This window comes from Bos javanicus, chromosome 3, assembly GCF_032452875.1.
Source record: "Bos javanicus breed banteng chromosome 3, ARS-OSU_banteng_1.0, whole genome shotgun sequence".
NCBI classification, from domain to species: Eukaryota; Metazoa; Chordata; class Mammalia; order Artiodactyla; family Bovidae; genus Bos; species Bos javanicus.
In genome coordinates, this window is record NC_083870.1 from 94,891,221 (window position 1) to 94,907,695 (window position 16,475).

General features: G+C 40.5%; 1 protein-coding gene and 1 pseudogene across 6 annotated transcripts in view; one reads left to right on the forward strand and one right to left on the reverse strand.

Annotated features, from left to right (window-relative positions):
- OSBPL9 (oxysterol binding protein like 9) overlaps positions 1-16,475 on the reverse strand; it is a 164,281-nt gene that overhangs the window by 119,763 nt on the left and 28,043 nt on the right. For all 6 annotated transcript variants that reach the window (XM_061411993.1, XM_061411994.1, XM_061411991.1 and 3 more), the window contains exon 2: positions 16,424-16,474. In XM_061411993.1, coding sequence (XP_061267977.1) covers positions 16,424-16,474 — 51 coding nt within the window. The remainder of the gene's footprint in view (positions 1-16,423; position 16,475) is intronic.
- On the forward strand, positions 9,104-12,142 carry LOC133244601 (sterol regulatory element-binding protein cleavage-activating protein-like; annotated as a pseudogene).

A 16,475-nucleotide genomic window follows, 5' to 3' on the forward strand; every position in this document is an offset into this window, starting at 1 on the left:
ACTTGTCCAAGTCTCCTGCCTAAAATTTATTTTAACCTCCCACTCCTTGTAATCGTATCAGTAGCTCTTCTTTACATTGAAATAAGGTGCTGTATGATCCGGTTTATCTGAGACAGTTTCAGATTATTCCTATTGTTGTTTGTTGTTGTTCAGTTGCTAAGTCATGTCTGACTCTTTGAGTCCCCATGACTACAGCACGCCAGGCTTCCCCACCTATCCTTCACTATCTCCTGGAGTTTGCTCAAACTCATGTCCATCGAGTCAGTGATGCCCATCCAACAACCCCATTCTCTGTTGCCCGCTTCTCTTCCCCCCTCAATCTTTCCCAGCATCAGGGTCTTTTCCAATGAGTCGGCTCTTCACACCAAGTGGCCAAAGCATTGGAGCTATTTTTTTATTCCTGTTATCCTAGTATAATGATGAATAGAACCCCCTTTTATTCTTAGAGGAGTGTCCTTCTTTAGGGGATATGGTCAGTCTATCATGGCCTAGCCCAAAGACCCTCCCTCAGTGATTTGCTCCACGCCTACCTCTCATCTCTCATCAAATTCTATACTTGGGCAGTTTGAGGTTTACCAATTTCCCCAAGCTATCTTCCACCAAACATCCTTCCTCTCCCCTAATCTGGGTTTATACTATTTATCTTTATATCTGGTAAAGCAAAATTCCCTTTTCTAATCCATATATGAAATAATATCATTAAGCAAAGTTCTTTGTTATGCTCACTCATCAAAATTTCGAAGTTTTTACTTCATCCCTGCTTTTATGACTCATTGTGCCAACATAATAAACATATATATCTTTCAAAGACTTTCCATGATTTTTCTTCTGAAGGTTTCAGATGATCAACCTTTCAGGTTCTGCCAGGATTTGGGCTCACCATGGTGCCTGCTGCTCCAGGTCACACTATCCAGGTTCCAGAAGGTAATGGGAGATGGAGTTATGAAATCAGTTGAGTTTCCTGACTTCATCTCTTCTCTTTTCTTCTGTATCCACAAACATATTTCAGACATAATCATAGTTCTGGTACCAAAGACAGGAAGATAGTTTTGCTCTCATGTCTTGGGAAAAAAACAGAACGCTGGCTATTTCAGGGCCAATCTCCCTTCGTCGAAAAGAGAAAAGTAGAATGGTAAACTGGCTCCAAAGAAAATAAAAAAGAAATGATGACTCCTCTGGGACACAGATTGCTCACATGGCTCCTAAAAGGAATGTTGACTGTGCTAAGAATATACAGCACAGCTACTCCCACTGCGACTCTACAACTGCACATTTTCCCTCACTGCTGAAATATTCAAGTCTTACATTCGTGTATCGTTTTCACATTCTCACATTATATGATCTCAGATGAATATAACACATAAATATGATCTCTCAGATTTGGGCAGAACAGGTATTACTCTTCTTTAGAAATTAGAAAACCAAGACTCAGAGTATATTAAAAAAAAATATTGCCTAAGGTCTGACAACTAAAAGACAGGAGAATTCAGGTCTTCCAACTCCTGAGCCAAAGTTCATTCTTAATAGGGCATAGGTATAATAAGCAATATTCATTAATTCAACATACTTACTAAATCCCTATTCTGGGCCAGGAGCAATTAACAGCCAGGGGATATAAATAGGAATAAGATATATCTCTGCACTGTAAGAGCACATGAGCACATAGTTCAGAGAGGAGAGAGAAAAGTCAACAACACAGAGGGAAGCAGGAAAGCTGGAGGTCCAGCGTGCTCATCAAGGCCACTGCTGCATAAAAAAGAAATGATGCATCAACATCATTCAGTGATTCAATAAGCATTTATTGAGTTTTCTGGTGAAAGCAATAGGGTGGTGAACAATTTGCTTTCCTTTCTTCACTCAATACTATTTTGAGGTTTGTTCATATTGAGTAAATAAATACATACTTTTCATGTCAAGAACAGAAATATATGTGTATGTACATATGAATACATATACACACAAACGCTATCCATGTTGAGAATATGCATGTAACTGTTATCTGTTATATAGTATCCTATTATATAAGTATACCACAATGTCTAATTTCCCTGTGTAGAACATTTAGGTTACTTTTAATTTTTCCTATCCCAATAATGCAACAATAATCATCACTGTATATGTTTCCTGCTAACATTTCTGCAAGAGAATATTAAGCAAACACTCTGAAATGGCAGACAGTTCCATTTTTATGTAGAATCAGACACATCTTCAATCTTACTAAAGATTACAAAGTGTTAGTTGCTCAGTTGTGTCCAACTCTTTGAGATCCCATGGACTATACGTAGCTCTCTAGGATCCTGTCCATGGAATTCTCCAGGCAGGAACACTACAGTGGGTAGCCATTCCCTTCCCCAGGGGATCTTCCTGATCCAGGGATCCAACCTGGTTCTCCCACACCATCTGAGACACCAGGGAAGCTCTCAGACCATAAAACTGCTCCCCTAAGCAGTTGTCCCAATTAATACCCTCACCAGCACTGGAGAAAAAAGTTCCTATATCCCCAATTGCTGGCCAACACTAGATAAAATCAGACTTTATAAGACCTTGGCAATCTGATCAAAATACTATCTTACTGAACTTTTAATTCAGAATCTGACAATCACTGAGAATAAGCATCAAGTCACTTTTATTGCTATTCTTATTTCTTTTACGTGAATTGAGTGTATCCTTTGACATTTTCTTTTTGGGCATTCTTTTGACTTTTCTACTGATTTGTATGTGTTCTTTGGGTTTTCTTTTTTGTCTATTAAACCTCTGTCAACTGTATGCACTGTAAATATTTTCTCTGCTGTCCAAGGCGAGCTTCTCTCTGACTGTAGAGTCTTTTGTTATTGCTGTTGAAAGGTTTTAAAATTTGAATGTTGTCAAATCTAACAATCATTTCTATCATTGTTTGCTTTTTAAGACATCTTCCTTTATCCTGATATCATAGAGACATTCTTCTATACATTCTTATGAGTATAAAATTTCATTTTATACCTTTAATTTCTGTGTATAGCATGAGTTAGGGAACAATTTTATTTTCTCCATATGGGCAGCCAGTTGATCCAACTTCATTTACTGAGTGATACTGTCTGGTTTGTAATGCTGTTATACACTAAATTTACATAGATGTAAATATTCCTAAGCTTTCTCTTCCATGCCACTGATCTATTTATTTCCCCTTATACCAATACCATACTTACTTTAATTTACCATAGTTTTATTTAAAAAGCTTTAACATCTGGAAAGGCAAGTCCCCCAACCCCTTATTCTTCAAATTCTTCTTGCCTCTTTACCATTTTAAATGACTTTTAGAATCATCTTGTCAACTTCTTTGTTAAGCCTGATTAAGATTTTTGACTGAAATTACATGTATTTATAGATTAATTTAAGGAAAGCAAACATGCAGATAATACTGAGTCTAATAAGCAGAAAGATGAGATAGCTGTTCAGATCTTCCTTTAGTCTTTCAATGATGTTTACTTTTTTTTCCATCAAAGGAATATATTTATTTGTAAAATATATTCTTATGTAACTTAGAATTTGTGTTACTATTAGAATCCCTTTTTTAAAATTGTGGGTTGCATAGAAGAACACTATTTTCTGTATATTGATTTCAAATCCAAAACCTTTCCCAAAGGCGAGACATTTAAACAGTATTTATGTAAATTTTTGTGGATTTTTTAAAAGTAGAAAATCATATCATCTGCAAATATCAATAATGTTTATTCTTCACTTCCATCCTTTTTCTTTGATTTCTTTTGTTTCTTATTCTTGTGTTTGCCAGGACTTCTAGTATAGTTACAGAAACATCATCTGCAAACACTAATTTTGATTCATCTTCCCAAAGCTTACATCTTTTCTATCTTATTGCATTCCCAAGGACCTCCAGAATACCATATATAAAGAAGTAGCAATCTCTACCAAAATATCCATGATATTTTTAAGAACTAGAAGAAATAATCCTAAAATTCACATGGAACCACAACAAGCCAGAACTGCAACAGCAATCTTGAGAAAAAAGAAAAAAAGCTGGAGGTATAAACCTCCCACACTTCAGACTATACTATATAGCCACAGTAATCAAAACAGAAGGTATTGGCATAAGAACAGAATCATTAACCAATGGAACAGAAGAGACAGCCAGAAATAGACACACAAACCTGTGGTCAGTTACTCAATGACAAAGAACGCAAGAATACACAATGGAGAAAAGACAGTCTCTTCAAGAAGTGATGCTGAGAAAACTGGACAGCAGACAGTCACATGTAAAGCAGTGAGATTATAACGTTCCCTCACAGCATATAAAAAATAAAATAAAATCAAAATGGTTTAAAGACCTCAACATAAGACTGAAAACCATAAAACTCCTAGAAGAGAACACAGGCTGAATACTCTTTGAAACAAATCATAGCAGTATTTTCTTGAATCACTTTCCCAAAGCAAAATAAATAAATGCCAAAAACCCATATGGGACCTAATTAAAAGCTTTTGCACAGCAAAGGAAATCGCCAACAAAACTAAAAGACAACCTACAGAATGGGATAAAGCATTTGCAAATCATGCAACCAACAAGGGGTTAATACCCAAAATATACAAACAGATTATACAACTCTATATACAACTCAAAAAAACAAGCCAATCAAAGAAGACTTGAACAGATTTTTTTCCCAAACAAGACAGATGGCTAACATGCACATGAAAAGATACTCAGTGTTGCTAATCATTAGAGAAATGCAAATCTAACCCACAATGAGATAGCACCTCACACTTGTCAAAATGGCTATCGTCAAAAAAGTCTGCAAATAACAAATGCTGGAGAGGATGCACAGAAAAAGAAACCTTTGTACACTGCTGATGAAAATATAAATTGGTGCAGCCACTATGGAAAACAGTAAGGAGGTTATGGAGGCTCCTCAAAAAACTAAAAACAGAACTACTATACAATACAGCAATTCCACTCCAAGGTATATATCCAGAAAAAAAAAAAAACACAGAAATACTAATTTGAAACGATACATAAATATTCACAGCAGCATTATCTACAACAGCCAAGACATGGAAGCAACTCAAGTGCAGTCAACAGACAGCTGGATTAAGAAGATGTGGACAATGTGTGTGTGTGTGTATAAACACACACAATATATATATACATATAGATGTATATATATATATGCATATACATATAGAATGAAATATTACTCAGCCATAAAAAAGAACAAAATACTACCATTTGCAGCAAAGTGGATGGACTCAGGGTTATGCTTAGAGAAATAAGTCAGACAGAGAAAGACAAATACTGTATGACATTGCTTACATGTGGAATCTAAAAATATTTCAAATAAATGTATATGTAAAACAGAAACAGACTCACCAATATAGAAAACTTGTGGTTATCAAGGAGGAGAATGGAGGAAAGACAAATTAGGGGTATGGGATTAACAGACACAAACTACTGTGTATAAAATACACAAGCAACAAAGATACAGTACAGAGCACAGAATATTACAGCCATTATCTTGAAATAACCTATAATGGAATACAATCTGCAAAAATACTGAATCACTACAGTGTACATCTGAAACTAACATAATATTGTGAATCAACTGCACTACAGTTCAAAAAAACAAAAACAGAAAAATCAAGCACCTTTGTCTCATTGCTGATTCTAAAGTAGATGCTTCTACTATTTCGCTGTTAAGCACACTGGAACATTTTAGTATATACTCCTTATTGGGTTAAGAATGTTCTCTTCCTATTCCTAGCTGGCACTGATCTTGAATACATGTTTCATTTTATTCACTGCTTCTTTTCCATTTATTCAGATGGTCATGTAATTTCCCTTTTTAATTAGTTAATGTTAAATTATCTTAATTAATTACAAAATTAGAATCCTATTAATAGTATTCCCAAAATAAACTGTTTGGTCATAACCCTTTTTGTTTATATATTATTGGGTATGGTTTGCTGCTTTTTGTTCATGATTTTAACATTTATATTAATAAGTGACTCTGGCCTAAAAATTTCCTTGATTGTTCCTCTTTCTACTTTATCATTAATTTTTTCTTTTTAAATTTTTTGACTATAATGCTTATCTCATTAACTTTCAATCTCTATTTTATAATATATTCATTTAAGGTTATAAATCAGACTGCCTTAGATGCAGCTTTAACATGTGGTCCCTTCATTGTCACTCAGGTTTAAATATTTCATAATTTCCATTATAATTTCAACCTCACCAATGAATTATTTAGAAGTATCCATGTGAGGTGGCACGTGGCTACTGTTTTGTTAAGGAGTTTCTAATTTATTCTACCATTGTCAAAGAATGTTATGTATATGACACTGAGTTTTGAGTACCCTCTTTTCCCATACAATTCTAATCATTTTCTTAAAGTCTATTATTTATTTATTTTACCACCAATAGTTCATTATTAGATTCCCAGGAATTTTAATTTAAAAGCTGAAGATTAAGGTTATATAATTCCTAGAATCAAACTTAGATTTACTTCCTGAAATCAATCCAGGCAAGCCTTAAAGTCTATTATTTCTAATACTATTAATAATACTATTTCCTAGCTTTCTTTTGCTATTTTCCCGGAGCATCCTTTTTCATCACCTTTTTTTAAATTTATAGCCATAAAATATGATAAACATTCGGAAAATAGCATTAATGACATCTATGTACTAATCACAAGAGATTAAATAGATGTACATCTTGTACAAGATGATTAAATAGATGTACATCTTGTACAAGAAAGTCAGAGAGAGATTCTTAATGTCAAATTCACAGAGAAGAGATGATGCCTGCAAAAAAGCTAGTGAATTAACAAAAAAGGACATAAATCAATAGAGTAATTTTTCATAATGAAATGAGAAAACAACTGACAGGATGATGCAGACAGGATGTAGATCTAAGAGGACAGGGGAGAAGGACACTCTTACGGGTTATACATTAATCTGCTGCTGCTGCTGCTGCTAAGTCGCTTCAGTCGTGTCCGACTCTGTGCGACCCCATAGACCACAGCCCATCAGGTTCCCCCGTTCCTGGGATTCTCCAGGCAAGAACACTGGAGTGGGTTGCCATTTCCTTCTCCAGTGCATGAAAGTGAAAAGTGAAAGTGAAGTCGCTCAGTCGTGTCCGACTCTTAGCAACCCCACAGACAGCAGCCACCAGGCTCCTCCGTCCATGGGACTTTCCAGGCAAGAGTACTGGAGTGGGGTGCCATTGCCTTCTCCGGATACATTAATCTATCTAATTGTATCCATGCTAAGATATCAGTGATTATAAAATGCATTCCAATGCCAGAGATGTTAATGTATGCAAAAATAATGTAGAATCACTCAAATAAGGCACTGAAAGAAATTAGTGCTAAAACTTTTAACCCATCACAGGATAGTGCTGTACTCTCTTGTGATGGACTAAGAGAATATGAGACTCCTTCCTCAGGGAATCAATCAACTCTGATGATAAGCACAATAAACAAATGAAGTACTCAGTTTAACTGGATTGGTAAAAAAAAAAAAAAAAAAGTCACATATGGATTAACAGTTTTCAAAAAGTCACAATACCAAAAAAAAAAAAAGTCACAATACATTTAGTGATTACTTTGGTTATTCCTAAGGCCCTGCAGAATTCCTCAGAATCTGATATTTATCTCACCAATAGTAATTAGTAACAATAGTAACTATCATTCATTAAGAACTGAAGTCCCAAACGTTGTTTGGATACTTTCTAATGTATCAGTTAATGTGATATTCATAATTACATGAGTAAATGACACAAGGCCATTCCAGAGGTAAAGGAAATAGGACTCAGAACTGAATAAATGAGTTCCCTGAAGTCACAAAGCTAGTAAGTGACAAATCTGGATTTGAATTCAATTTCATTTTTTACCTGTTCTTGTCTCTATCCCCACACTGCCTCTTTAATACTAACACTTCTCCACTTTTCATGTTACCTGGAAATATTAATGCTTTGCTTGTGGTTGAGTCCCAGAAGGGGGAAAAAAAAAAATCAGACCCCAGGACTCGACTATTGTACTTCTCCATCAAGGCAAGGGCACCATCTAGTGGCCACACTCTAACATTAACAGTCAAAGAAAGATGGGAAGGAAATGGTTTTCCAAACTTCCATCTTCCTCCACTAGTTTTTCACTTCTGTGCATCAACTTGGAGCATCTGCATTATTGACTCTTGTAGTCAAGAAGAATAGGAGCCTGGTAACATTAAGGGCTGAACAGGGCTTTGGAATGATACAGACTCAAGTTCAACCCCAGATTCACCATTTACTAACCATGTGACTTTGGTAAGCTACTAAAGTTGTGAGTCTCCATTTTCTCATTTGTAAAACAAAATACCACCACTGACCCGAGAGGATTATCATGGGGATATCAATGAAAATCTGGCAACACAGTGACTGATCCAGAGCTTCCTCAGTAACTACTGGTTCCTTTCCCTATTCTTTCATGTGGCCTAAAACCACGTGGGTGTTGTGCTTTTTTCTTTTCTTTTTAAAAAAACACATCCATGCCACTGTGTTTAACTTCTTTTGTCTATAAACTATAGTAAAGGTAAATTCCCTAAAATGTATTCCTTATTTTTATAATTACATGAAATCAACAAGAAGTATTTTTTGAGTACCTACTTACAATGTACCATGCATTTGTGACACTGGGTGTGAACTCACTAGTGGGCAGAGAAAACAGACTACTTAACATGTAATATCATGTAAAAGTCCTTTCATGGTTTTAAGTCACAAACGGAAGAGGATCAAATCTGTTAGAAGGGTGTGGGTCAGGAATGCTTCATGAAGAATCACCATTTGAAAAGTCTCTTAAAAGATGAGCTTGGTCACCATGTCCTGCCTGCCATCTGCCACATACGGTGGGATACTACTTCAAGAACTTGCTTCAGACTCGTGTGTGCAGACAGTGTCCACTGTCAGGGCTGTCCAGTGTGTGCCAGGCTGATCCATGGTCACTTCCCAGGAAGGAAGCAAGGTGACTTCGGCTGAGGATGACCCTGACTGAAAGGCTGCATGAGAGGCATCTCAGACCTGCTACAACCATGGGCTGTTCCGTGAGTATAGCCTCTACACCAGGAAGAGAGTGGTCTCATACACCATCATCCTGGTCTTCCAGCACTACCATTCAAGTTTCTGGGCAGTCTACGGGCCTCCCTGATGCTCCTGCACCCCAGTCCCAACTGGGCAGAGAGCCTGGTCCACGTGCACTTCAAGGAGGAGACTGGCATTGCTGAGCTCATCATCCTGTGCCTACCTACATCAGGCCTACCTCTCCTTCACGTGCAAGATACACAGAGCCAAGTCCAAACGGGGGCTGGCTCTGCCCACCATGGTCACAGTACTCGGATCACTGCTCACATCTGTGGGGCTCTGCACACTCTCTGGCCTGATGCCCACCCTCAACAGTGGTGAGGTTTTCCCCTACCTTGTGGTGATCACTGGGCTAGAGAATGTGTTGGTGCTCACCAAGTCAGTGGTCTCCACCCCAGTGGATCTCAAAAGGAAGCTGTGCATTGCCCAAGGCCTAAGCAGAGAGAGCTGGTCCATCATGAAAACCATGGTCACAGAGCTGGGCATCATCCTCGTTGGCTACTTCACCCTCATGCCTGCCACTCAGGAGTTTTTATTGCTTTGCCATTGTGGGCCGGTGTCTGACTTCTTCCTTCAAATGCTGTTTTTCAGCACTGTTCATTGACATTTGCTGGACAAAGCTGGCAGATATGAACAAGTGGCTGCCCCCTGAGGCTTGATTGCCCCCTGCTAAGCCAGTGGCATGGCCAACACGCCTTGAGCGGCAGTTGTCCACACCCTACACCATCATGCTACAACCATTCTCCTTCCAAAACCTGCAGTTCCCCAAGAGGCTGCATGCAGTCTGCTTCCTGGCCTGAACCCGCCTAACACAGCACCTACCACAGCCGGCACTATTGTGACTGGTATCCTGGTGTACAAAGACCTAGCTGCCCAGGTGACAGAACAGGGTTCTCTGGGTGAGAGCACCCTGGCTCCCCTGCCTGTACCTAGTGATGTGGTGCCCTCCAGCTACCCAGATTCCACCTTCTCCATCTTCCCACTTGACACCTCTAAGTCACCCAAGAACCAGACATGGCCAGGGGAGCTGCCCAGGCCCAATGGTCCATCTGAGGGTGTCCAAGACAGCCCAGCCCCAGAGTAACCTGGGGGCCTGAGGATGAGGAACATTGGAGGAAACTGTCCTTCGGCCACTAGCCAACACTCTTCATCTACTACGTCATCACACTGGCCCAGAGGTACGTCAACCTGCTGCCTGTCATCCCCCGCCCCAAACCTAACGGAGGCCTCTGGAGGGGTGGCACCCTCAGGATACCCACAACCCCTGGCTTCCACTATGGTCTGGGCAGAATGGGCTCTGGGAGGCCAGCCTCAGGGGCCAGACATGGTGCATGCACACAGAGACATCACCCCGTACAAGGTGGTGGGGCTCAGCAAGGCCTCAGGCATCATTGTGCTGCTGCTGCTCTGCCTGTACCGCATGCTCTGCCCGAGTAACTATAAGTAGCCTGGTGCACGACCCTGGCAAACCCATGGTATGGGGTGCTGGCCTGCAGTGACTACAGCTACGGGCCACCTGAGACGGAGATCCTGCCCCTGGTGCTGCATGGGCACCTCATGGACATCGAGTCTCTGGCCAGCAATGGGATGCTCCTGGTGAGCTGTTGCTTGGCAGGCCACATGTGTGTATGGGATGCACACATCGGAAATGACCTCACCAGCATCTGGCGCCCAGGCAGGCAGCACCATGACAGTGGTGTTGGCAATGTGTTGGAGGCTCAAGAGAGCTGGGAACGGCTGTCAGACAGCAGGAAGGGTGGCCAGAGTGGCCCGGGGACAGTCCTCCATTACAGCACCATCACAGGGCCCTCCGCTGCCTCCCTTCTTTGGGGATCTGTCAGACCTCACCTGTTTGATCAACACCAACTTCTCAGCATAGCTGCAGCTCCCAGAGCTAACTCAGCCTGAGTCCTAGCACTGGGTGGGCTGCCGCCCTGCTCAGGACTCCCCAGGCAATGATGTCAGCCGCCTGGTGCAGCCAGTGTCCTAGGAAGAGATTCGGAATGGCTCCTGTCCACACACCAGCCCTGCACCCACCCTGCCCCAGGGCCCTGAGGATGAGGGAGGCACTCCTCTCAGAGCTTCCCTTTCCTCATCTGGTCCCCCAGCACAGACGGCTCTATGTGGAGCCTGGAGCTCAGGGCAATCCCATCATGGTGGGTGCAGCAATGGTCGGCTGGAGGTGTAGGAGGCCATCGAGGGCACTCTGCACTGCAGCAGCAAGGAGGTCTCCTCCGGCAACACGGAGACAAAAGGACTGGCTGCCTGGCTCAATAGTTTCCTTGACTTCTCCTTGGAGACTCACACCTGCCCTCAGCTTCCTGCAGTTCCGAGGGGCCCCAAGGCAGGGCAGTCCCCCAAATTCCCCACGTACAGCAGCAGGGACACAGCAGCACTGACCCACAGTGCCCTGTGCACACCAGAAGCCCATCACAGCCTGGAGGCAGAGGCCAGGCACTGTGTGACTGGGAGCCAGGGCCACACACTGAGGGTGATCGGTCTGGAGGACTCAGGCTGCCTCTTCACTCTGCAAAGCCACTCAGAGGCCATCACAACTGTGTACACTGACCAGACCACAGTGCTAGTCAGTGCAAGGTAAGATGGGGCCATGCACCTGTGGGACATGTTGACTGGCAGCCAGGTCAGCCACACGTTCACTCACCGTGGAGATGTCACCTCCCTCCCCTACACCACCCCCTGCGCCACCAGCCGTGGTCTAGATGACCTCATCAGGATCTGGGACTGCAGCACAGGCATCAAGCTCTACTCCACTCAGCAAGACCTGGGTTGTAGTGCAAGCTTGAGTGTCATTTCAGACAACCTGCTGGTGACCAGCGGCCAGGCTGTGCTTGCTTTACGGATAGATCTAAACCACGGGGACCTGTTATACAGTCAGTCTACCTGGGGAAGAAGACTGAGGCCCAGCTGGCCTGCCAGATCCTGTTGCTGAACAACACTACCATTGCTTACAACTCTGGCAGCGAGCTTAGCCGAGTGTACGTGCTCTCTGTGCTGGAGAAGCTGGACTGAGGGTGGGCCTCCCTGCCCATCTGCCTGGGTGCTCTGTGGGGCAGTGCACTGGTCTGGGGAGAAGACCTGGCCTGTCTTTGGGAAGCTGCCTGTGAACTGTCCTGTCCTGCCTCATGATTGTACTATTAAACTTAAAAAAAAAAAAAAAAGGATGAGCTCACCAGATAAGGGCACAGAATACTCCTGACATAGAAAAATATATGATACCAGGTTGAAGAAACAAAGTGTGGTGTGGTTAGAACATAGGATAGGATGGATGAATAGGCAGGAAGAGATCCGTGAGAGCTTGTCACGTTCCTCTGAATCTCGATGATAGGTGCATCATCACCACCACCACTACCATCATGGTTCACAGCAGTTATCACTGCATGTGTACGATGTGCCAAACTCTGTACATACGTAAGTGCTAAACCTCACAATCTTACAAGTTAGATGTTATCTTCATAGAAGTTAAGAAATTTGCTCAAAGGCACAGAGTCAGTAAGGGGTGTAGCTAAATGATATTCAGCTCCAGGTCTCTCTGATTCTACCACACCAGTGGTCCCAAACTTGGCTGTACAAAACAATCACCTGGAGAAACTGTTTAAAAATAAAAGGTTCCAGACCCAGTTCTAAAATAGTATATCACTAGAGTGGAACTTGGAAATCTATATTGCAAACAAACTCTCCAGATGTTTCCTAAATAGAAAGCCAAATGGTAGTTCAGCTTCTTGAAAATAACACAAAGCCTATTAAAACACACATACACAGCAGCACACACACACACACACACACACACAACTAATTAAAAGCCTAATTAAGTGAGTAATCCTCACAAAATTCTGCAAGGATATTATAATCCCCACTTAAAAGAAGAGAAAACCTAAGGTCTGGAGAATTACCGATTGCTTCCCTCTTCCAGTCAACAAAGCAAAGAGCAAAAATAAGATTCAGACACAGGTACAGCAAGCTCTTCTCGGTCATGCTGTGTGGTAGAATTCTAAAATACCACCCCGCCCAATGACCCCGTCCCTGTTTTCTCTCTTCCCTTTTGAATGTGAGTGGAAACTACAAATATGATGAGAAGTTACTGTAGGGATTATGTTATAGGAAGAGTAATCACTGAAGTGATTACATGGCAAAAGGGAGATTATCTGGTGGGTATAACCTATTCTAATAATATAAGACTTTTTAAAAGCAGAGTGTTTTCTGCAGCTGGTAACAGAAAGGAGAAGTCAGAGAGGCTTAAAGCACTAAAAGAATTCCATGCACCATGCTGACTTGAAGATGGAGGGGCCACAGGACAAGGAGTATGCATAGCCTCTAGAAGTTAAGCACAGATCTCAAGCTGACAGCCGGCAAGAAAATGAGGACCTTGGTCCTTTCATCACAAAGAAATGAATTCTTCCAACAACCTGAATGAACCTGGAAGCAGACTCTCCCCTTGTAGTCCCTCAGAGCCTCCAGATGAGAGCCCGGCTTGGCTAACATGATTTCAACAAGGAGAGAACCTTTCCAAGGTGTTTGATCTATAGAACTGTAGATTAAAAAACTGTAGATTAAAAAAATGTTTTTTTTTAATAGTGGTAAAGTACACATAACATAAAATTTACCATTTTTATATTTTTAAGAACATTTACATTGTTGTACAACCATCCTAACCGTCCATTTCCAGAACTTTTTCATCTTCTCAAACTGGAACTCTGTATCCATTAAACAAGAAATCTCTAATCCTCCTAGCTTCAACCCCTGGAAGCCACCATTCTATTTTCTGTTTCCATGAATTTGACAACTCTAGGTACCTCATATAAGTAGAATCAAACAGTATTTGTCATTTTGTGACTGACTTAATTCATGTAGCAAACGCCCTTAAAGTTCATCCATGTTGTAGCATGTGTCAGAATTTCCTTTCTTTTTAAGACACTATTGCACTGTTATGGATATTTCACATTTGTTTAGCCATTCATCCATCAAATGGACACTAGGGCTGCTTCCATGTCTAGACTATTGTGAGTAACAATAGTTGCTCACAATAGGTGCTGCTGCTTTTGCAAACAGCACCTATGTATACAAATATCCACTCAAGGCTGTGCTTTCAATTCTTTTGGGTATATACAGACATTTATATATATTTATATATATATATATGAGTGTTGTTTTAAGTCCATTATTATGAACATTGAGTAAGTAAAAGGAAATAATCAAGCATTTATTTATCCTATTTGAATTGTAGCACTGGGAAACCAAATAACTGATGAAGTGTTTCCTTATATGATTATTTCTGATAAAAACTTAAACAAAATGATAAAATATAATTTTGCAAATGGATCTAGGTACTGCATCAACAGTTGGTAATATTTGGGAGTTCCCTGGTGGTCCAGTGGTTAGGACTCAGCAACTTTCAGTGTCGTGACCCAAATTTTATCCCTGGTTAGGAAATTGACATCCTGCAGCCAAAAACAAAGTTGCTAATACCAATGAAGAGCGAAAACCAGACACTGCCTCCTAATAAAAGAACACAACACAGCCTAAAGTCTTGCCAAAGGGATCAAACCTAAGTCTGACTCAGTCTCTGGATCAGCTGCCAATATGTAGGAAAAGCAGAGACAGGAACATGCTGAACTGCACCAGTACACAATCCATAAAACCTACACTACGGAAAACTCCTACAGGTCAAAGGGTCTGGAGTCTTCAACAGATAAATTGCAAACAAAAGATATCAAATTTTTTAAATGGGCAAGATAAAATGTAGAATTTAGGAAGGCAAATCTAAGAAGTGGTTCCTATAAAACAGAGTGGTTACTTTAGGAGACAGGGAGGCAGATGCAATTTGAATGGGACACACAGACAGGCTTCCACAGTAACTGGGCCAAATCCTACTTCTTAACCTACAAGGTAGTCACGAGGTTTAATAAATAATTAAGCTATATTTAAAAGAAAAAAAATGTGCATTAAATGTAACAATCCAGATTGAATTCAACTGAAGAGCTGTCTCACTACAGCTCTGCCAAAGTCTCACTACTGACTGAGTCTATCTCAAGCCAAGAAAGCAGTTAATACCAGACTGAGCGGTGACTGAGGTCAATAACAAGTGCTTAGAAAAGCAATTAAACCAAGAAGGCAAAAGCAAAAACCAAAGGAAAGGGGGAAAATAGCCAAGAGCACAATAAGCTGAATTTTCAAAAATCTTTATGCTGTCATATATACACCATCTGTTCAAAACAAGCCTGTCTCATTTCCATCCTGCAAATTCACCATACTTAACTCCTATCTCAGTGTCAAAATTTTTCCATTAGAATTTGATTTCTTTCTCAGAGTTATCTCCCATTTCTACCAATAACCTACTGCTAATAAAGGCAATCATATATTTATGAAATACATTTACATCTTCAAAAGGGTACAGAAAAAAAGATGGCAGAAAGAAAGCAACAGGAATCCAAAAGAAGAAAATGCCACTAGAAGCTCATTTACCTATTAATACTTACGACAGAGGCCCTTCTTTAGATACAGTTGAGTACTAGAAACTATATCCTCAACCCTGCATTCCTCCTTGTCTTTAGCTATTCAGACAATGGCGGAAACTGAACAGGAAATAAAAAACAGTTTGAAGCTATAGGCCTGTACTGTCCAATAGGTAGCCCTGAGTCACATGAGGCTATAGGGCACCTGAAATGCAGCTGATCTGAACCACGATGTGCCGTAAGTACAAAAGACATAGTGGATTCCAAAGACGTAGTATGAAAAAAAAGAATGTAAAGTATCGCAATAATTTTTTTATTGATTGCATGTTCAAATAATATTCTGGATATACTGGCATAAACAAAATATATCATTAAAATTAATTTCACCTGCTTTTTCAATGTGACACAACAAAAATTTTAAATTATATATGTTGCTCGCATTATATTTCTAAGGGACATAACTGCTGCAACATCCATTATTAAATAGTGTTGAACAGAAAGAATTAAGCAGCTGAAAGTGGGGATTTCTCAGAGTTTTTTCCTACTGCTTACTCTATTGCCAACACTACAACTTATTTAATTTCCAACCCCTGTCCCTGGATACAAAACAGATTTAAAAAATCAGTAGGCGCATCAAGTCATGGATACAACATTAAATTAATGGGCCAAAAGAACTGAACTCTAGCCCTGGTTCTGGAGTTACTCTGGAGAAGTCGTTTTTCCTCCGAGCCTTAAACTTGTCCGCCCCACCAATTAAGTAAGGGAGCTAAACTAAATTTAGATTCCCATGAATCTGTCAAAATAGTTTTCTTTCTGTCAAAATTGGTTTTCATAAAAATGAATAAATACTCACTCTGAGTCTAACACATCCTCTGCGAGAGCCTCTCATCATTTTGTCCTTGGAC